Source organism: Phyllostomus hastatus, unplaced genomic scaffold, assembly GCF_019186645.2.
Source record: "Phyllostomus hastatus isolate PE091 unplaced genomic scaffold, TTU_PhHast_1.1 phas_scaffold_501, whole genome shotgun sequence".
Classification (NCBI taxonomy): Eukaryota; Metazoa; Chordata; class Mammalia; order Chiroptera; family Phyllostomidae; genus Phyllostomus; species Phyllostomus hastatus.
In genome coordinates this window covers 71,540,566-71,557,926 of record NW_025334033.1, presented here as the reverse complement: position 1 = coordinate 71,557,926, position 17,361 = coordinate 71,540,566, and the positions used below count along the sequence as shown (strand labels likewise).

The window sequence follows — 17,361 nt, the reverse complement described above, 5'->3', positions numbered from 1 at the left end:
TGGTCCTGCCCAGCGCTCCGTCACTCAGGCACGCGGGCCAGAGGAAAGGGTGTCGCGGGAGACGAGGCTGTAAGGACAGACCTGGAGCCTGGAGAGGAGGGCTGGACCCTGCCCTGGGACGCTGGAGCCGCGAAGGTTGCTGGCACGGGTGGACAAAGCAGTCTAGTTCGGGCGCAAGTGCGCCTGGGCGAGGAGCCAAGGCTGATGAGCGGAGACCGGAGACCGGTCTCGGAAGGCCCGCTGACCTAGGGAGCAAGGCGCGGGGAGGCGCAAAGAGACGTGGGGTGGAGGGCGGTCAGCTGTCCCGGGGCCGGAGCGCCAGGCGCGTTCGTGGGTGCATTCTGAGCACTGCGGAGCCGGATAACACGGAGCATCCACACCCCTCGCACCAGGCCCCTCGCCTGCAGCCCCACCGGGCGCGGGGAGCAAGGGGTCAGGCCGCAGTCAGACGCGGCGCGTCCCGCCCATCCCAGCCTTAGGGAGCCCGCGGTTCGAGTCCTGGCCTTGGTGTGATTCGCTGCGGGGTCCCGGCCCGGCCCTTCCCTCTCTGGGCCTCGGTTTTCCCATGCTCAAGGGCTCGGAGAGTCCGGGCTCTCGGTCCTGCGCGGCCCCCAGCCCACAAGCTGATACGCCCGCCGCGGCAACGTCCCGGCATCGGCCCCTCCCCCCGCGGGCGCGCGGACGCTCACGAGCGCGCTCGCACCTGGCCGCCGCCGAGAGCGAGGTTGGATGGGCGGGGCCTAGAAGCTCCGCCCACCCCGCCCCCGCCCGGCCAATCGGAGGGGGCGGATGGCCCCGTGCGGGGCGACGCGCTGGGGGCGGGGCCAACCGGGGCTGAGGAGAGAGCCCGCGGGCGGGCAGGCGGGCCGCGGGAGGCGTTCGGGCGGAGGCGGCGGCAGCGGCGGCAGCGGGTCCTAGAACAGCGCCGCAGCGCGCCGCCGGCTCCGACAGGCCGGCCAGGCTCCGCAGCCCGCCGCAGCCGCCGCCTCGCCGCTGAGGGCCCGAGAGTGCGGCGGCGGCGCGCGGCCTGTGAGGGCGGCGGGCGCGGCGCCGAGCGTCCTGTCAGGCGGCGGAGGGCGTCGCGGACCCGCGTCGCGATGATGCCGGTGAGTGCGGGCGGCCGCGGCTTCCTCCGCGGGCCGCCGGCCAAGCCTCCTTCCTCCCGCGCTCCTCGCCTCGGGCCCGGCGCAAGGCCGGCCGGGCGGGCGGGGAAGGAAGTAGCCCGGCGGGCGCGCCGGGCCCCGCGACCCCGGGCGGGCAGGTGGGGGCGCGCCGGGCTGTCAGCGCGGGTCGCGCGGGGGGCGGGGGCCCGAGATCCGGGAGGGGGCGGGGACGCGAGCGGGCCGCCCCGCGCTGCGGGCACCCCGGCCGGCGCCCCCTCGGCCGCGGCCCTTCCTGCCCGGGAGGGGCGGCGGAGCGTGAAATCGGAGCCCCTCGTTTTCCGTCCGTCCGGGCGGGCGGGAGCCGCGAGGCCGCGGGCGCGTGGCGCTCGCCGGGGACCTCGCCTGCAGTTCGCGGGGCGCGCGGTCCGGGCGTCGGCGGCGTGGGCCCGCGCGTGGTGGTCGCGCCCGGCCGCCGCCGCGGGCGCCCCGTCCCTTGCCTGCGGGCCGCCGTCGCTGTGCGCGGGGGCGGGGCGGGGCTCCCCGCGCCGGCGCCGCCTTCGTCCGGCCCCCCGGGTGCGGGCGCCCCGCCAGGCCCGAGACCCCTGCGGCCCGCCCGGCCGCCGTCCTCCTCTTGGAGCCGCTGGCGCCGCTCGGCTCCGGCTTCTGGGAGCTGCGTGCCGGGCGCGAGTCAAATTCCGGAACGCGTTTGTGGCCAGCAGCCAGGGAGGCGCCCTTTCGCCCCGCAGCCCCTGCGGTGAGAGGCTCGAGCGCCGGAACCCCGCGGCGCCCGCGGACGCGGGGATTAGCCTTTCCCCGGCCTTCGGGGTCACTTCCTCCCGGGCGACCTCCGCGCCCCGCGGAGCGGGTTCCGGCCCGGCCCGCGCGCCGCCGCCGCCGCGGAGGGTTTCACCTGGCGGAGCCTCGGGCCCTGCCGTGGCCGCGGGCCGGGCTGTGTCCCTGGGCACTCGGTTTTCCGCGAGCGGCTGGCCCGGCGTCGGAAGGCTCGGAGTCGGCGCTGGTCCTGCGGCTTTCTAGCCCCTGCGACCTTGGACGGGGCGAGGGCTCCCGCGGGAGTTCGGGGGGGGGGGGCGGAAGCCGGACGGCGGCCCCGGGCCGTCCCCGCGGTCGGTCGGAGAGGGCGAGGTGTCGCGAGGGGCCGGCCGGAGAGAGTGCCCCGCAGGTGCCTCTTCCCGCCGGCATCGGCCTCCGCGAGGTGCGGCGACGGCAGACGCCCCGCCCCGCTCTCGCTGGCGGGTCTGGGGAGGCGTTCCCGGGCGGGCGGGCGGGCGGGCGGGGGGATTCTGAAAGCAGCCTTAGCCGGACCCGAAACCGGGGACTGATGGATGAACTGTGTTGCAGGGCGTCTGCGGAGTCCTGACCGACCCTGTCGTCGTGTGACGTTTAAATCGGAGTGCTCGGCTGAAAAAGCCTTGGTTGCTTTTCTCATGCGGTGCGGCGGCCAGATTTTACCTCTCTGCCATACGGTTCGAGGTTCCGGTCCCTGCCTCACCGGGCTTCCTTTTCAAAGGACCTCGCTTATCTGGCATTTGGGTGATTTCTTCGCCGTACTCAAAGGGATCAGATACGGCTTTTAAAAAACACATAGTCTATCAGCTATTTAAAACACACTGCTCTTGTTTTAAAGTGCCTTCTAGAAACAGATGGTACTTCTCTTAGTCCCTCTTTGGGGACTTTAACTTTGTACTTTCTTCTTGACCCTAAAAATACTACTTGTAGGATCGACTCCTTCCTCTGTTAACACTGTCGGGGTTGAGGGGTTGATTGTAAATTTAGTAGAAGTTTAAGTAACATGTGAGTCTAACTTGATACTATTTTAGACTACATATCCAAGATATAAACAAGATTTCCTTCCTTTATTACGTATTTTGTGCTCACCATCCGGTATCATCACAGCAAAACTGGATCACGGTTTTCGGAGAGCGGCCCTTCCAGTAGGGACGCCCCGTGAGCCACACACATTCCACTCCACGTTTTCTAGTAACTACCTATGGAAGGTGGCATTCTAAAATATCTTTTATTAACTCCTCAAAAATACTCCCATTCTCACACATACTCAGTATGACACATTTGCTGCTGTGATATTTTACTATTTTGCACTAAATCATTGAAATTCGGTGTGAATCCAGTGTGAATTGCCGGAGTCTTCCTCTTACAGCGCATCTCGGTGCAGACCAGCACATTTCTGCTGCTCAGCAGCCACGTGTGTTCAGTGGCAACACAGGGCCAGCCCCTGGGCCGCGTGCGGCCCAGGATAGCTATGGATGCTTCCCCACACAAAATCTACATTTACTTAAAACTTTTTTTTGTTCGTCAGTTTTTGTTAGTGTTTGTGTATTTAGTGTGTGGCCCAAGACACCTCTTCTTCCAGTGTGGCCTAGAGACGCCAGAAGGTTGGACACCCCTGGTCGAGTAGACAGGGTCTGGCAGGAGTGAGGCCTGCCTGAGTGTGGTTGGTAGAGTAATATGGGTGTAATAATGCATAGTTTTAATTTGAACAGTTCACCTAAAGTGTCATATGGTACACTTGAGTGTGATGTTGCTGTGTTACAGAATTGCATGCTTATCGTTTTGTAATGGAAGGGGTGTGGCTCAGTGGATTGAGCCCCAGCCTGTGAGCCAAAGGGTCGCCAGTTCGATGCCCAGTCAAGACACATGCCTGGGTTGCCAGCCAGGTCCCCAGTGCTGGATGCACGAGAGGCAGCCACACATTGATATGTCTCTCCCTCCCTCCCTCCCTTCCCTTCTCTAAAAATAAATAAATAAAATTTTTTTAAAAATTAAAGGGGTGGGGGTGCATCTTTTGTGCCGGATCCTGTATTTTAGTTTGAGAATTGGCAGTTAGTGTGCAGTGCCAGTGGTGCCTTTGAACGGGTCACATGGTTTTCACTGCAGCACCCAGGCTCCCAGGTGTGGGAATCGATGAGACAGATACTGCTGTCTCTGTTCTCATCTGACACAGTAAAGCTTTGTAGGAGTCTTCAGTTTGCCCCTGAGTAGAGTTCTCTGACTGTCTGCTTTTAAACAGTCATATTTTAGAGTTTTCCCATATCAAAATAGTTTTGCACGGTAGTATCTGTAGTTCACTTTTTAGCAGTGGATGACATTTTAAAAACGATTTCTTAAGCAAATGGGCTATGTTTTACTTTTATTTTTGATGTATTAACTTTAGAGAGAGCGTGGAAGGAGTGAGGTAGGGGGAGAAAGACACTGACCTGTCGTCTCACTCCTTTAGGTCGGTCCTCATGTGCTCTCCAACTGGGACCCGCGCCCTCGCACATGGAGGTGGTGCTCCAGCCCACCGAGCTAGCAGGCGGGGGCCTCAGCGGGCACACTTTTGTGCCTGCGTGAGATGTATCTGGGGAATGTCACTAAGGACACTTTTCCTCTTCTGAAGGGACGTTGACTTCAGTAAAGGAAGTTGCGTGGCCCTGGAGTGTGTCTCGTTTGTAAGAAAGGTTCTCTGGTGGCAGTGTTCTGGTTGTGCTAGTAGTGGTACTCCCCCCTCCCCCCCATCATCGCACAGTGCGCCTGCCTGGTTCTACACACTGCCATCCTGAGAGTCCGCTCAACCTTCGCACTGTGGGCTCCGGGTTACATTGCTTTGTGCTGACCATTGGGGTGGCCACAAAGTCTGTTTAGTTTTTTCCGTAGAACAAAAGACACCTTTGTCATTTCCTTGATTTGGATGTTTTGAGTATGTTAGGTATCTCCTGCTATTGGCTTCTAGTGGGCAGAGGCCAGGGGTCCTGCTAAACACCTTCCCATGCGTAAGACAGCCCCACAGCAAGAAATTACTTGGCTAAAATGTCAGAAGCACCGAAAAACTTCACAAACCACTTTTGACATGTTCAGTCAATCACAGCACCTTCTCTATACACTGCACAAATCTTTTTTTGCATTTCAGTTGCGTTTTCACCTATCTTTCTTGAAATAACAAAGCATAATACGCCAACAATGTTGCATACCTTCTTCCATCTTCAATATTAAAATGACTGCACAAAAATTCACCAAGTTAAGTTTTTTTCAATGCATGCTGATATGACAGCTGTCACAATACAATCTAACAAAATTGTTTCAAATGAAGTTAAAGACAACTAAGTGCTACTAAAGACTTCATATAAAACAACTAAATGAACTGTTTGGCCAACCCAATATTTAGCTCACATTAGACAAAGATTCACTTATTTCAGGTGTTCACTGACTTACCAACTATGTTGAAACATGAGTTGGTCCTGGGGATTACCCAGTTGTATGGTTTTGCATGGTTTTGGTTTACAGCAGGTACTTTCATGCACGTCAGCCACACACTCAGTGGCTACACCAGAGGTTGAGGCATGCGGACGGGCTTCGATTTGGCAGCCTTTCGGCGCGCTGCCGAGTGTCTGTGTGTGACGGAGCAGGTAGGACGCACTCAGGTGTTCACTGCTGTTGTTAATTAATGGTGGAGTCCCTTGTAGGCTCAAATGTATAGCCTGATTCAGTAAACAGCACAAAGACTCAAAAAATTTTTCTTAAAAGTTTTTTTTAACAAAAACGACAAATATAATATCACCATTTAAAATAATAAAACTGTTTCTATCCTTTGGACTGCCCAGAAGTTCATAAGGAAAGGCAAAGCCTTGAACATACAAAGATGTGTATATAAAAGCTTTTGTTATTAGTTTTATTGAACTTAAAAATAGTCTGTATGGATAACTCTTCTAAAGGCTACCGTATTAAGTACAGCCATAAAGTTTTGCAGCTGTTTAACTTCCTGCCGTGCACTTCAGCAATAGTGACCACTCAGAGAACAGCATGTGTCATCAGCGTGCTGGGGCACTGTGTCATAGGTCTTGTGGCGGTGTCTCCCGTTTTTGAGGAGGCTGAGGTCAGGAGGTCAGGAAGCGGGTCTCAGGCCCCCTGGCTGGCCCGTGGTGAAGCAAGGTTTGCACACTCTCTCAAGAGCCTTTGCTCCTAGCCGTGTGCCCATCGCTGAAGGGAGTTTGCTCGCTCGCAGTGCTGGTAAAGTGAGTTTGGCTGCATTTCCCCCCTTACACTCAGCTCACGTGATGCTTACTCTTCAAAAGAATCCGAAGGTGAATCATTTTCATAAAAAGTGAGTTTTCACCATTTTGAGGGAGAACTATTTTAAATGTAAATGTGTTGACTATATTTTTCCTCTTCAGCATCCTACTTTGAATAGTGTATGCCCGTATATGTGCTTAAGAGTTACTTAGGATTTTTAGGAAGATAGGAACTAGAAATATCGTCAGGTTATTATGTTGCAGTTATATGACTGGGCATAAGCATGCGTGTGTCTGCACGGACGGGCAGTAGTTTCTCGATGAAAGTTCGGTGGGATTGGCACCTTGAAGTGCTGCTGCCACAGCTCTCTCACAGATGAGGGCTCCAGGAGGGAAAGGGGTGGTCATGTTCTGCTGGAACACTTCCTTGCCTTGATTGTTTGTTTTATTGGGTTGGCCAAACAGTTCATTTAGTTGTTTTAGATGAGGGCTTTAGTAGCGCTTAGTTGTCTTTAACTTCATTTGAAACAGTTTTGTTAGATTGTATTGTGACAGCTGTCAGATCAGCATGCATTGAAAAAAACTTAACAGACTCGGTGAATTTTTGTGCAGTCATTTTAATATTGAAGGTGGAAGAAGGTATGCAACATTGTTGGCGTATTATGCTTTGTTATTTCAAGAAAGATAGGTAAAAACGCAACTGAAATGCAAAAAAAGATTTGTGCCGTGTGTGGAGAAGGTGCTATGACTGACTGGATGTGTTAGAAGTGATGTGTGAAGTTTCTGGGTACTTTTGACATTTTGGCCAAGTAATCCCTTGCCGTGGGGCTGTCTTACGCATGGGAAGGTGCTTGGCAGGACCCCTGGCCTCTGCCCACTGGAAGCCAATAGCAGGAGATACCTAACATACTCAAAACATCCAGGTCAATAAAGTAATTGGTGGAAATGAAAAAGGTGTTTTTTATTTTGCGGAAAAAACTGTATGGACTTTTTGGCCAACCCAGTATTCGCTGCAAAGATAGCTGTCTGACTGTTGTTCATACTAGTCAATAATTGGTGAGCAAAACCTGCTGTTACTGGATTTTGTAAAATGAAAACCTTTGCATTGTGATTTCATGCAGAACAATAAAAGACTGGTAAAATGAGGTAGTTTTGATGAAAATTAGTAAGTGAAGCGTACATTTCAGTACAGAATCTTGCTAGTGGCTTGTTAGTGTATCTGGAGCACACACTAACCGACGTTTGGGCAGAATCATGATTTACAGCTACGTTGTGACTGTAACTGACACTCAAGCAAATGCAAAGGCCCTGTGGCCAGAGCACACCAAGCTCACTGGAGAAATGCAGGAGGCCTGTGTGACCGAGCCGACTGAGTATGTCAGGGGGTCCCGGAGGAGATTCGGTCAGAAAAGGGGGTGTCGGCTCGGCTCTGGCAGGGCCTTATGGGCTGTGGTAAAGACAAAGGGTGTGGAGGGACATTTTTCACGGGCAGGAATGAAACACTGCTGTTTACTTACTGTATTGCAAGCAGGAGTGAGTAGCAGGCATGCCTAGGTGATTTCGCTGCAGCACGAAAGAGTCACTTGGCGTACGTGTGGATTCTGGCATCACCGTTTATTGGCTCTGTGACTGCGGGTCAAGTGACTCGACCCCTCAGTTCCTTGTCTCCAAGCTGAGGGTAGTAATGGTAACCTTATGGGGGGGGGGGTTAGGATGTTCAGGTGAATTATTACAGGGAAAGGTGACTGTTGTGTAGTAAGTGCTCAGTAAGTGTTAGTTATTTGTACGGAGTTTCGTTTCCTCTGGAAGGCTTTCATGATCTTTCCCTTGGCCAAACCCACCAATAGAGGCATTGAACCTGGTGCGTCTTTTAAAAAAACCTCACATACCATAAAATGCACCTTTTAACTGTGTATAATTCAGCCGTTTCTCGAGTAGGATCAAGGTTGTGTATGTCACCACTGTCTGCTTTCAGAATATTTGCCTGGTGTGTCTTTGCAGTACTTGGCATAGTTGCCGTCTTAAACACGGGCTTGTGTGACTGATCAGTGTCTGGTTCTCGTCCTAACTGTAATTTTTTTGAGGCCAGGAGCTGCCTCTCTTTAGTTGCTGTTTACCACCTGTGCCTGTCCCAGTGACCAGCACGTAGGTGGTGGTCAGCGATTTGTTGTATGAAGAAGATGTGTTATGGAAGGTAGTGTCGGACCCAGTTCTGAAGAGCTGTGTGCGCGCGGTAATAGGGTTCTCACCTGATCCTATGGTGACCTGTGGGTGATCAGAAACCACCAAACGTTCTTAAAAAGTGGAGTGATACAGCCAGGCTTGTGTGAGAGAGAATCCTGGCCCCAGGGGAGGAGAAAGTGTGGAGTAGGGATGGAAAGGAAGCGGGACAAGCAGTGAGGAGACCAGCTGGAGCAGGCGTGACCTGACCTCCAGGAGCAGAGAGAGATCCGGTCAGAAGGAGGTGACACAGACCTGATGCAGTGAGTGTGCATGCACGTCAGTGTGCTTGCTTGCATGTGTGTGTACGTGTGAGCATGTGCACCCACTTGTACACGTGTTTGTGGTAGAGAGGAAGGAAGTACAGTGGCTGGAGTTGAGGATAACAAGTTTATTGCTTCAGCAGCCAGGCTTGTTTTTCCTTTAAGATAGAGAACACTTGAGGAGGAGTAGGCTTAGAGGGCTCTGTGGGGAAGAGCAAGTTTTATTAGGTTGTGTTGAGCCTGGGTGCCTGCTAGATCCACAAAGACATGAAATCTTTTCTTCTTAAAAAGATTTTATCTTTTTATTTTTAGAGAGAGTGGAAGGGAGAACGAGAGGGAGAGAAACGTCGATGGGTTGCCTCTCGGCCCACAACCCAGGCACGTGCCCTGACCGAGAATGGAACTGGCGACCCTTTGGTTCTCAGGCTGGCACTCAATCCACTGAGCCACCCCAGCCAGAGCTACTCTTAAATCTTAATCTTAAATCTTTATGTCAATATATAGCAAGTAAAAAAATCATTTGCTGTGTGCTAAGTGGTTTCCAGTGTGTTTGGCATTTCAGGTTGCTGCCTGGCATCTGCGGCACACCACACTCGCCATCCTTCGCGCTTGTCAGCTGGCCTCTCAGCCCCACCCTGACCCCCCACTGGGCCAAGCTTCCCCGGGCAGCGGCTGCCCTGGGTCTCCCCCAACCCTGCGCTCCCAGCACCGGCACAGTTAGTCAGGGGTGGGCAGAAGCAGGTTCGCAGTTGTTCGTACGGAAAAAGACATGCAGGTTATGATTGTTACAATAGCTTAACTCAAAAGAATGTCACTCATATCTTTGCTCACCCCTGTGTGCACAGTTTATAGCTGTGTAGTCTGTGTCTGTGTGTTGATCATTTGTGTTCTGCTTTTTGCTCTATTGCATGTTTTTATTTCTCTCTAATGGCTGTCTTGGAGGTGATGTCGGTAAATAATAGTTAACCTCACAAGTGCTATAAACATGGGTATAGACAGATTTTTGTGATAGAACTAGAAATGAGAAGGGAAGTTTGGTCAAAATGTGAAGACAGATTAAATAAAATGAGACAATTTCAGGATTAACAGGAGAAAAACCCTACAGTAGGAATAAAGAGTATTTTCTGATAGGATGTAGAAATATGAAATGGTGTAACACAGTGGTTATCAGCTCAGGCTCTGGGGCCAAAATTGCTTGGTTTCACAGTCTAGCTTTACAACACTTAGTAGTTCTATGACCTTGGAAAAATTAACCTCTCTGTACCTCATTTTCCTATCTAAAAGGGGTTTAATAACGGTGTATTTCTGAAGGGTGTTGTGAGGGTCGTCGAGTACTTAGAGTATTCTGTGGAGACACAGAATGAGCAAGGACTCAGTAAATGTTCACAGTTCTCGAGCTTTGTCCAGCAGCCGTGAGGCTTCATGGTGGACGGGGTGCAGGTGGACAGGCTGCGCGTGCACCTTACCCACCCAGGGCACGTGTTCGTCCTTCATGCTGGAGAGCCTGCTGGGGTTGCGCATCTGTCGAGTGGATGGGATGGAAAGGGAATGGCTTTCTAGTCTTAGAAATGAAGGGTTTACCTTCTCTTTCTAGTACCTTCTGTTGTGCAGACCACAGCTCAGAACCAGAAGTGGTTCGTCACTTACAGAATCACTCACTGTGGTACCCTTCAGCTGAAAAACTCACTCTCCTCTTTCTGGTCTCTAACTAGAGGACCCTCTCCAGGTGACTTTGTACAAAGTGCCCCTCCCCTCACTGTGCTTCATTTCTCTCCATGGTACCTGCGTGCAGCTGGCACTTATTGGTAGAAGCGCCGTGGAAACAGGGCTTAGTTTGCTCTTCCCGCGGCGGCGTGCCCAGTGCTTAGGCAGGTCCCCAGCAGGTACTTGCTTACTGAGTGGCCTCTGTGTGCATTCAGGGCGCATCACTTACGTGCTGCGTGTGTGCTGGGGCTGGGCACAGTCCCTGCTCTCCGTGAGCTCACAGTAGGGAACAAGCATGTGAACAAAAAATGCCATTCTGGAAGATAAGGGTTGCCTGAGTGGCAAGGCATAGTTGGGGCTCAGTGGAGCCAGGAGTCTGCTTGGGATGTCAGGGGACTTTTCACCGAGGAGGTGACACTGGAGTTCAGAGGGGTGAGGAAAGGGGGTGGACATGATAGGGAAGGGTTTTGAGGTGCAGAGTTTAACATGCGCAGGGCATCGAGGTCTGGTTGCTGCGGGAAGGTGCTGGAACGTGAGGCCCGGTGAAGCAAGGGGGGGGGGGTGAGAAAGGCAGGCCGAGGTCAGGTCCTGAGGGCATGGCTGGTCCTGAGAGAGATGTGAGACTGTCGAAGGCTGTTTTTTACATTGTGGTAAAATATAAACAACATGAAATTTACCATTTTAAGTATTTTTATAAACAATTTTATTCATAATTATTTTTATGTATTTATTTTTAGAGAGGGGGGAAGATAGGGAGAAAGAGGGAGAGAAACATGGATGTGTGAAGAGAAACATGCATCGGCCAACCGGGGACCTGGCCTGCAACCCAGACTTGAGTCCTGACTCAAACCAGTGACCTTTCGGTGTGCAGGCCGGCACTCAGTCCACTGAGCCACACCAGCGACCGCCCGTTTGAACTACTTTTAAGCATAGAGTTCTGTGACATCAAGAACGTTGATGTTGTTCCGCAATCATCACCACCATCCATCTCCAGAACGTTTTCACCTTCTCCAAGGGAAACTCCTGTTGAAGGGTTTTAACTCCGCTGAGTTGCGGAGTGCTGCAGTCTAGGTTAAAGTTGACGCCCGGTGTCTGGAGTCGAGGAGGAGTCTGTCGGGGCAGTCAAGGCAGAGCAGGGTGCCTGAGCAGTCAGGATGTTGTCAGAGACGCTGACATTGAAGCCAGTTTGTAGAAGAACCTCTTTAGCCCTCGCTTAACCTTTTACTCTTGCATGTCGCACAGTTCTAATTTACTTAGCTTCTAAATCTTTAGACTCTGCATCTGAAATTGCTAGAAGGGTGTCGCTGTGGGCAGACAGACTGCTGGAAACCACAGAAAAACACAGCTTTAAGCACAGCCTGAGTTTGGGTCTGAGGTCTGAGGGTGGACAGCCTGACCTCAGTCAACACCGAAGAGATGGCAATTACAGACTACACGCAGGGCGGTGAAGTTCGTGATGACTGAGTGAGTCGCAAGAGAGTAAACAATATCAATAATGTAGACAGCAGCTGGATACATTTTTTTCCGTTTTTTAAATTTTGATTGTTGTTTCAGTACAGTTTTCTGTCTTTTACTCCCATCCCTGCCCCTCCCCCCGCCAGTCCTCCCCAAACTGGATACAATTTAGATGAGCTCTGTCCAAGAGAAACATAATGTGAGCCACATAAAAAGTGAAAAAGAAGTGAAATTAGTTTTAATAATATATTTTATTTCACTCGCTATCCCCAAAGTATGATTTAAACAAGTAGATAATATTAAAACATTATTAATGAGCTATTTTAACATTTTTTCATACTAAGGCTTTCAAATTCGAGAACATGTTTTATACACAGAACACATTTCACTTTGAACTAGCCACCCTTACGTTCTCAGTAGCCCTGTGTGGCCAGCAGCTCTGTCATACTGTAAAGAACCTACAGCAGTTGCTGACATATAGCAAATGCTGTAGATATGTGTCATTATCCCCCAAACATTTCCTCTTCCAAAATGTTAGATGACTTTGTGTCAGTGATACATTTTAAAGACATTCTTGCTTTGGAGACTGCTTAATTTCAGATATGCATTGAACAAGTTTTCACAGGTTAAGAAAAAAATGTTAAATTGTAATTTTGTGAGGATCCTTTATAATGGATGTCTTTGGGTAATTAATTTTCTTGTTTGCTGCAACATTGAGGCTGTTTAACCACCACAGAAGTAGTGTAATTAATAATTAAAGGATTTAGGATTATAATTAAAATTAGGAAATATTTGAAAGAATGATTTTGTCAACATTTAATTACTAGTGCTGTTATAATTCAATGACTCTCAAATATTCCACCGGCCCTTCTGTGGGTAGTCTACCCACAGACTACCCAGTCTTTTCTCCATCAGTGTATTGTGACACAAGTGGGCTATTTTGAGATTTCCACCTTCTGGTGGTATTTGTAGAGTAGAAAAGCATCACAAATAAAAACAAAATATAAAAAGATCCCTGTTTATCAAGGGACAAGCATTTAAGAGGAGGTCCATTGCCTTCTAGAGGGGAGCATGCCTGGAAACATAACCAGGTCATGGTGTGTTGTTTAAACATCAAGTTTCTGGCACAGAAGAAAGCAGTGCCTAATTGGGGTCAGTATTTAATCATGGCTGTTTTCATCTGTCATTGATTGGCGACCCCACCCAGCTGCCCAGCCTAATCTGCCCAGCCTAATCTGCCCACCCTCGGCTCCCAGGCAGTCTTCCATTCCCCCCATGGCTGTCCCCTTTGGCCTCAGCCTGTCTCGGCCTATGCATTGTTTCCTGTGGCAAGTCTTCCCCGACGCTGGCCTCAGGGCTGGGCAGCTGTCCGTGGGACCTCGTGGCACTTCACAGCTTCTCACCATAGTCCCCTGGCGTCTCCTCTCAGCTCCAGGTCCGGAGGGGCGGAGATGGGGCCTGTCTTGTGGGCTGTGTGCAGACTCTCCCTGCCTTCGTGTCCTGCCCCCTCCCCAAATAGTACTCAGCACAGTCTGTGTTTAACTGCCAGACAAACAAAAGTTTGTTTTGGAATTTTTGTTTTCTTGTGGGTGGAAGGCTTAGTTGTTCCTCATAAAAAGATGATTTGCAATCTCTATTACTACAAAGTGAGGAGGGGGCCAAATAATTAAGATCCTTCCTAGTGCTAACTTTTTTTTTTTTTTTTTTTGAGAAAGAGAGAGAGAAGGGGAAGAGAGGGAGAAAGAGAAAGAAACAAACATTGATTTATTGATCTCTTCCACTTATTTATACACTGGTTGGTTGGTTCTTTTATGTGCCCTGACTGAGGATCAAACCCACAACTGTGGCATATTGGCACGGTGCCCCACCCAGCTGACCTACCTGGCCGGGGCTGGTGCTGACTTCTCACAATGTTGTGTTGGAACTGAATAGGGGGACCTCCACGCCCCAGCCCTCCGTCAGGGAAGCTCGTGGGGAAGCGGACGGGCTCCGAGTTTCATTGCAGAGCTCCGAGGTGGAGAGAAGCCAAGTGGGAGGCTTGCAGTGGGAGGCAGCTCTGTGCACTCACTGTGTTGGACTTCTAGTTGCAGCAGATGTGTTTGTGCCCCCACAACATGCATCATGGAGACTGTGAATGGCGTTGTAGGGAAGATCAGTGTAGAACAGAAAAGGTGGCATTCAGTAAGTATCTGCACAACAACTGTTTGCTAACTTTTACAATGCGCCAAAACAGTGCCAGGCACTGGAGACTGAAAACACTGTAATTGCTGTCTTCAAGGATTTCATAAGCTAGTTGATGGAAACATGCAAAATAAGTGCATGGTGGGACAGGAGTGTTTGAGATGAGACCTCAGACTTCGGAGTCAGGAAGCCTGGAGCCAGCCTGGGCCCTGTCACTTACTAGCTGTGTGACCTTAGACAAGTTACATAACCTGTTGGAGCTTATCTCCTCCTCTTTAAAATGAAAGTAACAATGCCCGTCTCTGAATGAATTATGGTGTGGCCATATAGGAAAATATTATATAGCTTAAAAATAGTGAAGTAGAACTGTGTGTTCTCATGGAAAAGTGTCCAAAATACAGTGTTGGCTGAAAAAACATTCTACTTAATGTGGTCTCATTATAAGAAGATAAGAGTTTGTGGTGCAGATAAAAGTCTGAAAGGTTACTTTCTGGTCTGTCCAGAAAGTATCTAGCCATATACTATGAAAAAAAGACATTTACTGAAGAAAATACAAGAAACCTTGTACACAGGACAATGAGGTCTCAGTCCTCTTCAAAGTAGGCACTTTGGGACCTCACACAGTTCTCCCAGTGTCTCTTCCATTATACAAAACACTTTGTAAAATCCTTCGTTGGAATCATCATCAGCTGCCCAGTCTTATTTTCCTGAGTCTCCTTGACAGTCTGAAATCTCTTTCCTTTCAAAGGTGATTTTAGTTTTGGGAAAAGCCAGAAGTTGCAGGGCACCAAATCTGGGCTGTAGTAGGGCTGGGTCACCTGGGTGACTTGGTGTTTCACCAAAAAACTCTGCACGAGATGTGATACAGGAATGAGCGTGTTGTTGTGGTGAAGCTGCCAATCACCAGTTGCCCACAGCTGCAGCCGTTTTCATCGTATTGCATCTCTCAGCTGACGAAGAACACAGGTCATGCTCCTCGTTAATCATTGGGTCTGGAGGGGTGAGCAGACTCTTGATGGACAACACCTTCCCAACCAAAAAACACAGTTAACATGGTCTTGGCCTTGCTGCGACTTTGCCGCACCTTCTTCGGGTGTGGAAAACCAGGCGGCTTCCGTGGGGACGACTGGGCCTCCCTGTCCTGGTCTTACGAGCCGCAGACCCACGGTTCATCTCCAGTCATGACCTTCTTGAGGAAATCCAGGTCATTGGCAGCCGTCTGAATCAAGTCATTGGCAACTGCAGCACGATGTTCCTTCTGCTCTGGTAGCAGACGCCACGGGACGAATTTTGCCACAAAACATTTCATGCCAGGATCCTGCGTCAGAATCTCGGACGCAGTAGCTTCTGGAACCTGGAGCTCCGCTCCCAGTCCTCACACTGTCAGTCGCCGATCTCTGTTGGCTGCAGCCCGCACACGCTCAGCAGTCTCAGGTGCTCTGCTTGCTGCAGGCCTTCCAGAGCGTGGGTCACTCTCAACAGATTCTGGACCGTCTTTGGTGCGTTTGTGCCACACGCTTGTGTTTGCGCCACACTCACTGCATCGTCTCTGAAAGCCTTCTGAATCACCCAGATAGTTTCTGCGGAGGAATGTTGAAGTTTAAAGCACAAGAGTTGACGTGGGCTCGTTGCTCTGCTCACTCAGTCACTTTGAATGCGACGGCCACACAGCACGCATGCTCACTCAATGGCGTCTACCGGCCCCACTGACGAGTGCAGTGAAGGCATCATTGTTCACGCACGAGCATTCCAGTCCACTCCCCTTGGCTGCCAGGTTACATCCACGTCCTGCAGACTGTTCTCATCGTATTAGCAATGGCTGGGCTTTTTCTGGACAGACTTCGTATACCAGCTGTTTAAAGTGTGGATCATTAGGGGGACTATTTTTAATTTTCTTTATTGTTACATTAGGCTCTGTTAAAAAATAGATATGTATTTTGATTTGCCATCCCCAAAATAATGAAGGAAATAGTTTTAAAAAGCCAAAGACCCTCCACTGGATTTCCGGCAGGACTGAACAGTAGAACGCGTGGGGACAGATGCTCAGCATGAGGTCCGGCACAGAGGGAGGCGGTACATGGACACCATCACTGTCCCTGCTGGACTGCAGAACCCTTGGTGGGCGAGTTGGGCCCTGCAGTTTGAATTTCTAAGGTCATTTGATTGCTCGGATGTAGGATCTTGGTTGTCTGGTGGAGCCCAGATCTGGGGATCTGAGTCCTTATTTCCATGGACTTTGGCTGGCCTTGGGTGAAAGAGACAAGGCCTGCAGATGGGTCAGGTGCACCCAGCACCTGTAAACACCTCTCTATCGCCTCCTTTCATTCTCTTTTGAGAATAAAAACATTGTCCACCTCACCTTGAAGGGAGAGAGAGAGGTGGCCCCCCAAATTGTGATGCCTGATGCCTGTCCTGAAAGAGACCTGAGACTCTCTCGGGCAACATGGTTAGTAGGCTTTGGAGTCATCCCTGAGTTTAGGTTTAGATGTTGAGCAAGGTATCAGGCCTCTCTTGACGCTGCTTCTGCCTCTGTACACTGGGGATGATGTGCCTTCCTTTTCCACTTGCATACCCTCACTGGTTCTTTCCTTTGTTCCTGTTGGATAAAGGATTGGGAAAAATTGTGTGTGTGGGGGGGGGGCAGTGTATTGATGGGTTATCTTACAGGGCTTACCTTTCATCTGCTGGTAAAGTAGATAGGCGTGATGAATCTTCATGAAAAAATCTATTCTGTGGCTTTTGTTTTCTCTTTAGACCTGATTTTTAAAATATTTGTTGCTTTGTGTACTCATCTTGGAGAGTGTTTTCTTTTGGATGAAATGGTGTAATTTTCCATAGGCATGATTTATATTGGGTATGCAAGGGAAGTCTTGATTTTCACCTGTTGTCCTGACAGTCTTATCACAAAGCTCCTTTTTCACTCCAAGTGTCCGTGTTTGTTCTTAATTATATAGTCACCCCAATTCCTATATCCCAATTGAATGCCTTGCACTGATTTATTATTAACAAAATGATGTCACTTAGCTTACATTTTCCAGGGTCTGATTGATATTTATGGAGCCCTTGTAGAATATTTTCAAAGTATAATACAGGTCTATTTTATGATCAGCCACCATTTATAATTTGCACTTGATTACATGTTCCTGTGTCAATTTTGTTTGATGGTTCTGTTTTTATTTTTATTTGTTTTTTTTTTGAAGATTTTATTTCTTTCCTTCTAGAGAAGGGGAAGGGGGGAGAAAGAAAGGGAGAGAAATATCAGTGTGTGGTTGCCTCTCATGCAACCCCCCCCCCCACCCCACCAGGGAGTTGGCCCACAACCCGGACAGTTGCTGTGACCGGAAACCAACCAGCAGCCTTTTGTTTCGCAGTCCGGTGCTCAATCCACTGAGCCACATCAGCCAGGGCTCT

The 17,361-nt window shown here is 50.5% G+C and overlaps 1 protein-coding gene across 1 annotated transcript in view; it reads left to right on the top strand.

Annotated features, from left to right (window-relative positions):
- Positions 1-834: 834 nt before the first annotated feature.
- Positions 835-17,361, top strand: part of PPP1R13B (protein phosphatase 1 regulatory subunit 13B) — a 63,859-nt gene continuing 47,332 nt past the window's right edge. Inside the window, exon 1 of the mRNA XM_045823696.1 lies at positions 835-1,106. Within this exon, the coding sequence (XP_045679652.1) occupies positions 1,098-1,106 (9 nt within the window). The 5' untranslated portion in view covers positions 835-1,097. The remainder of the gene's footprint in view (positions 1,107-17,361) is intronic.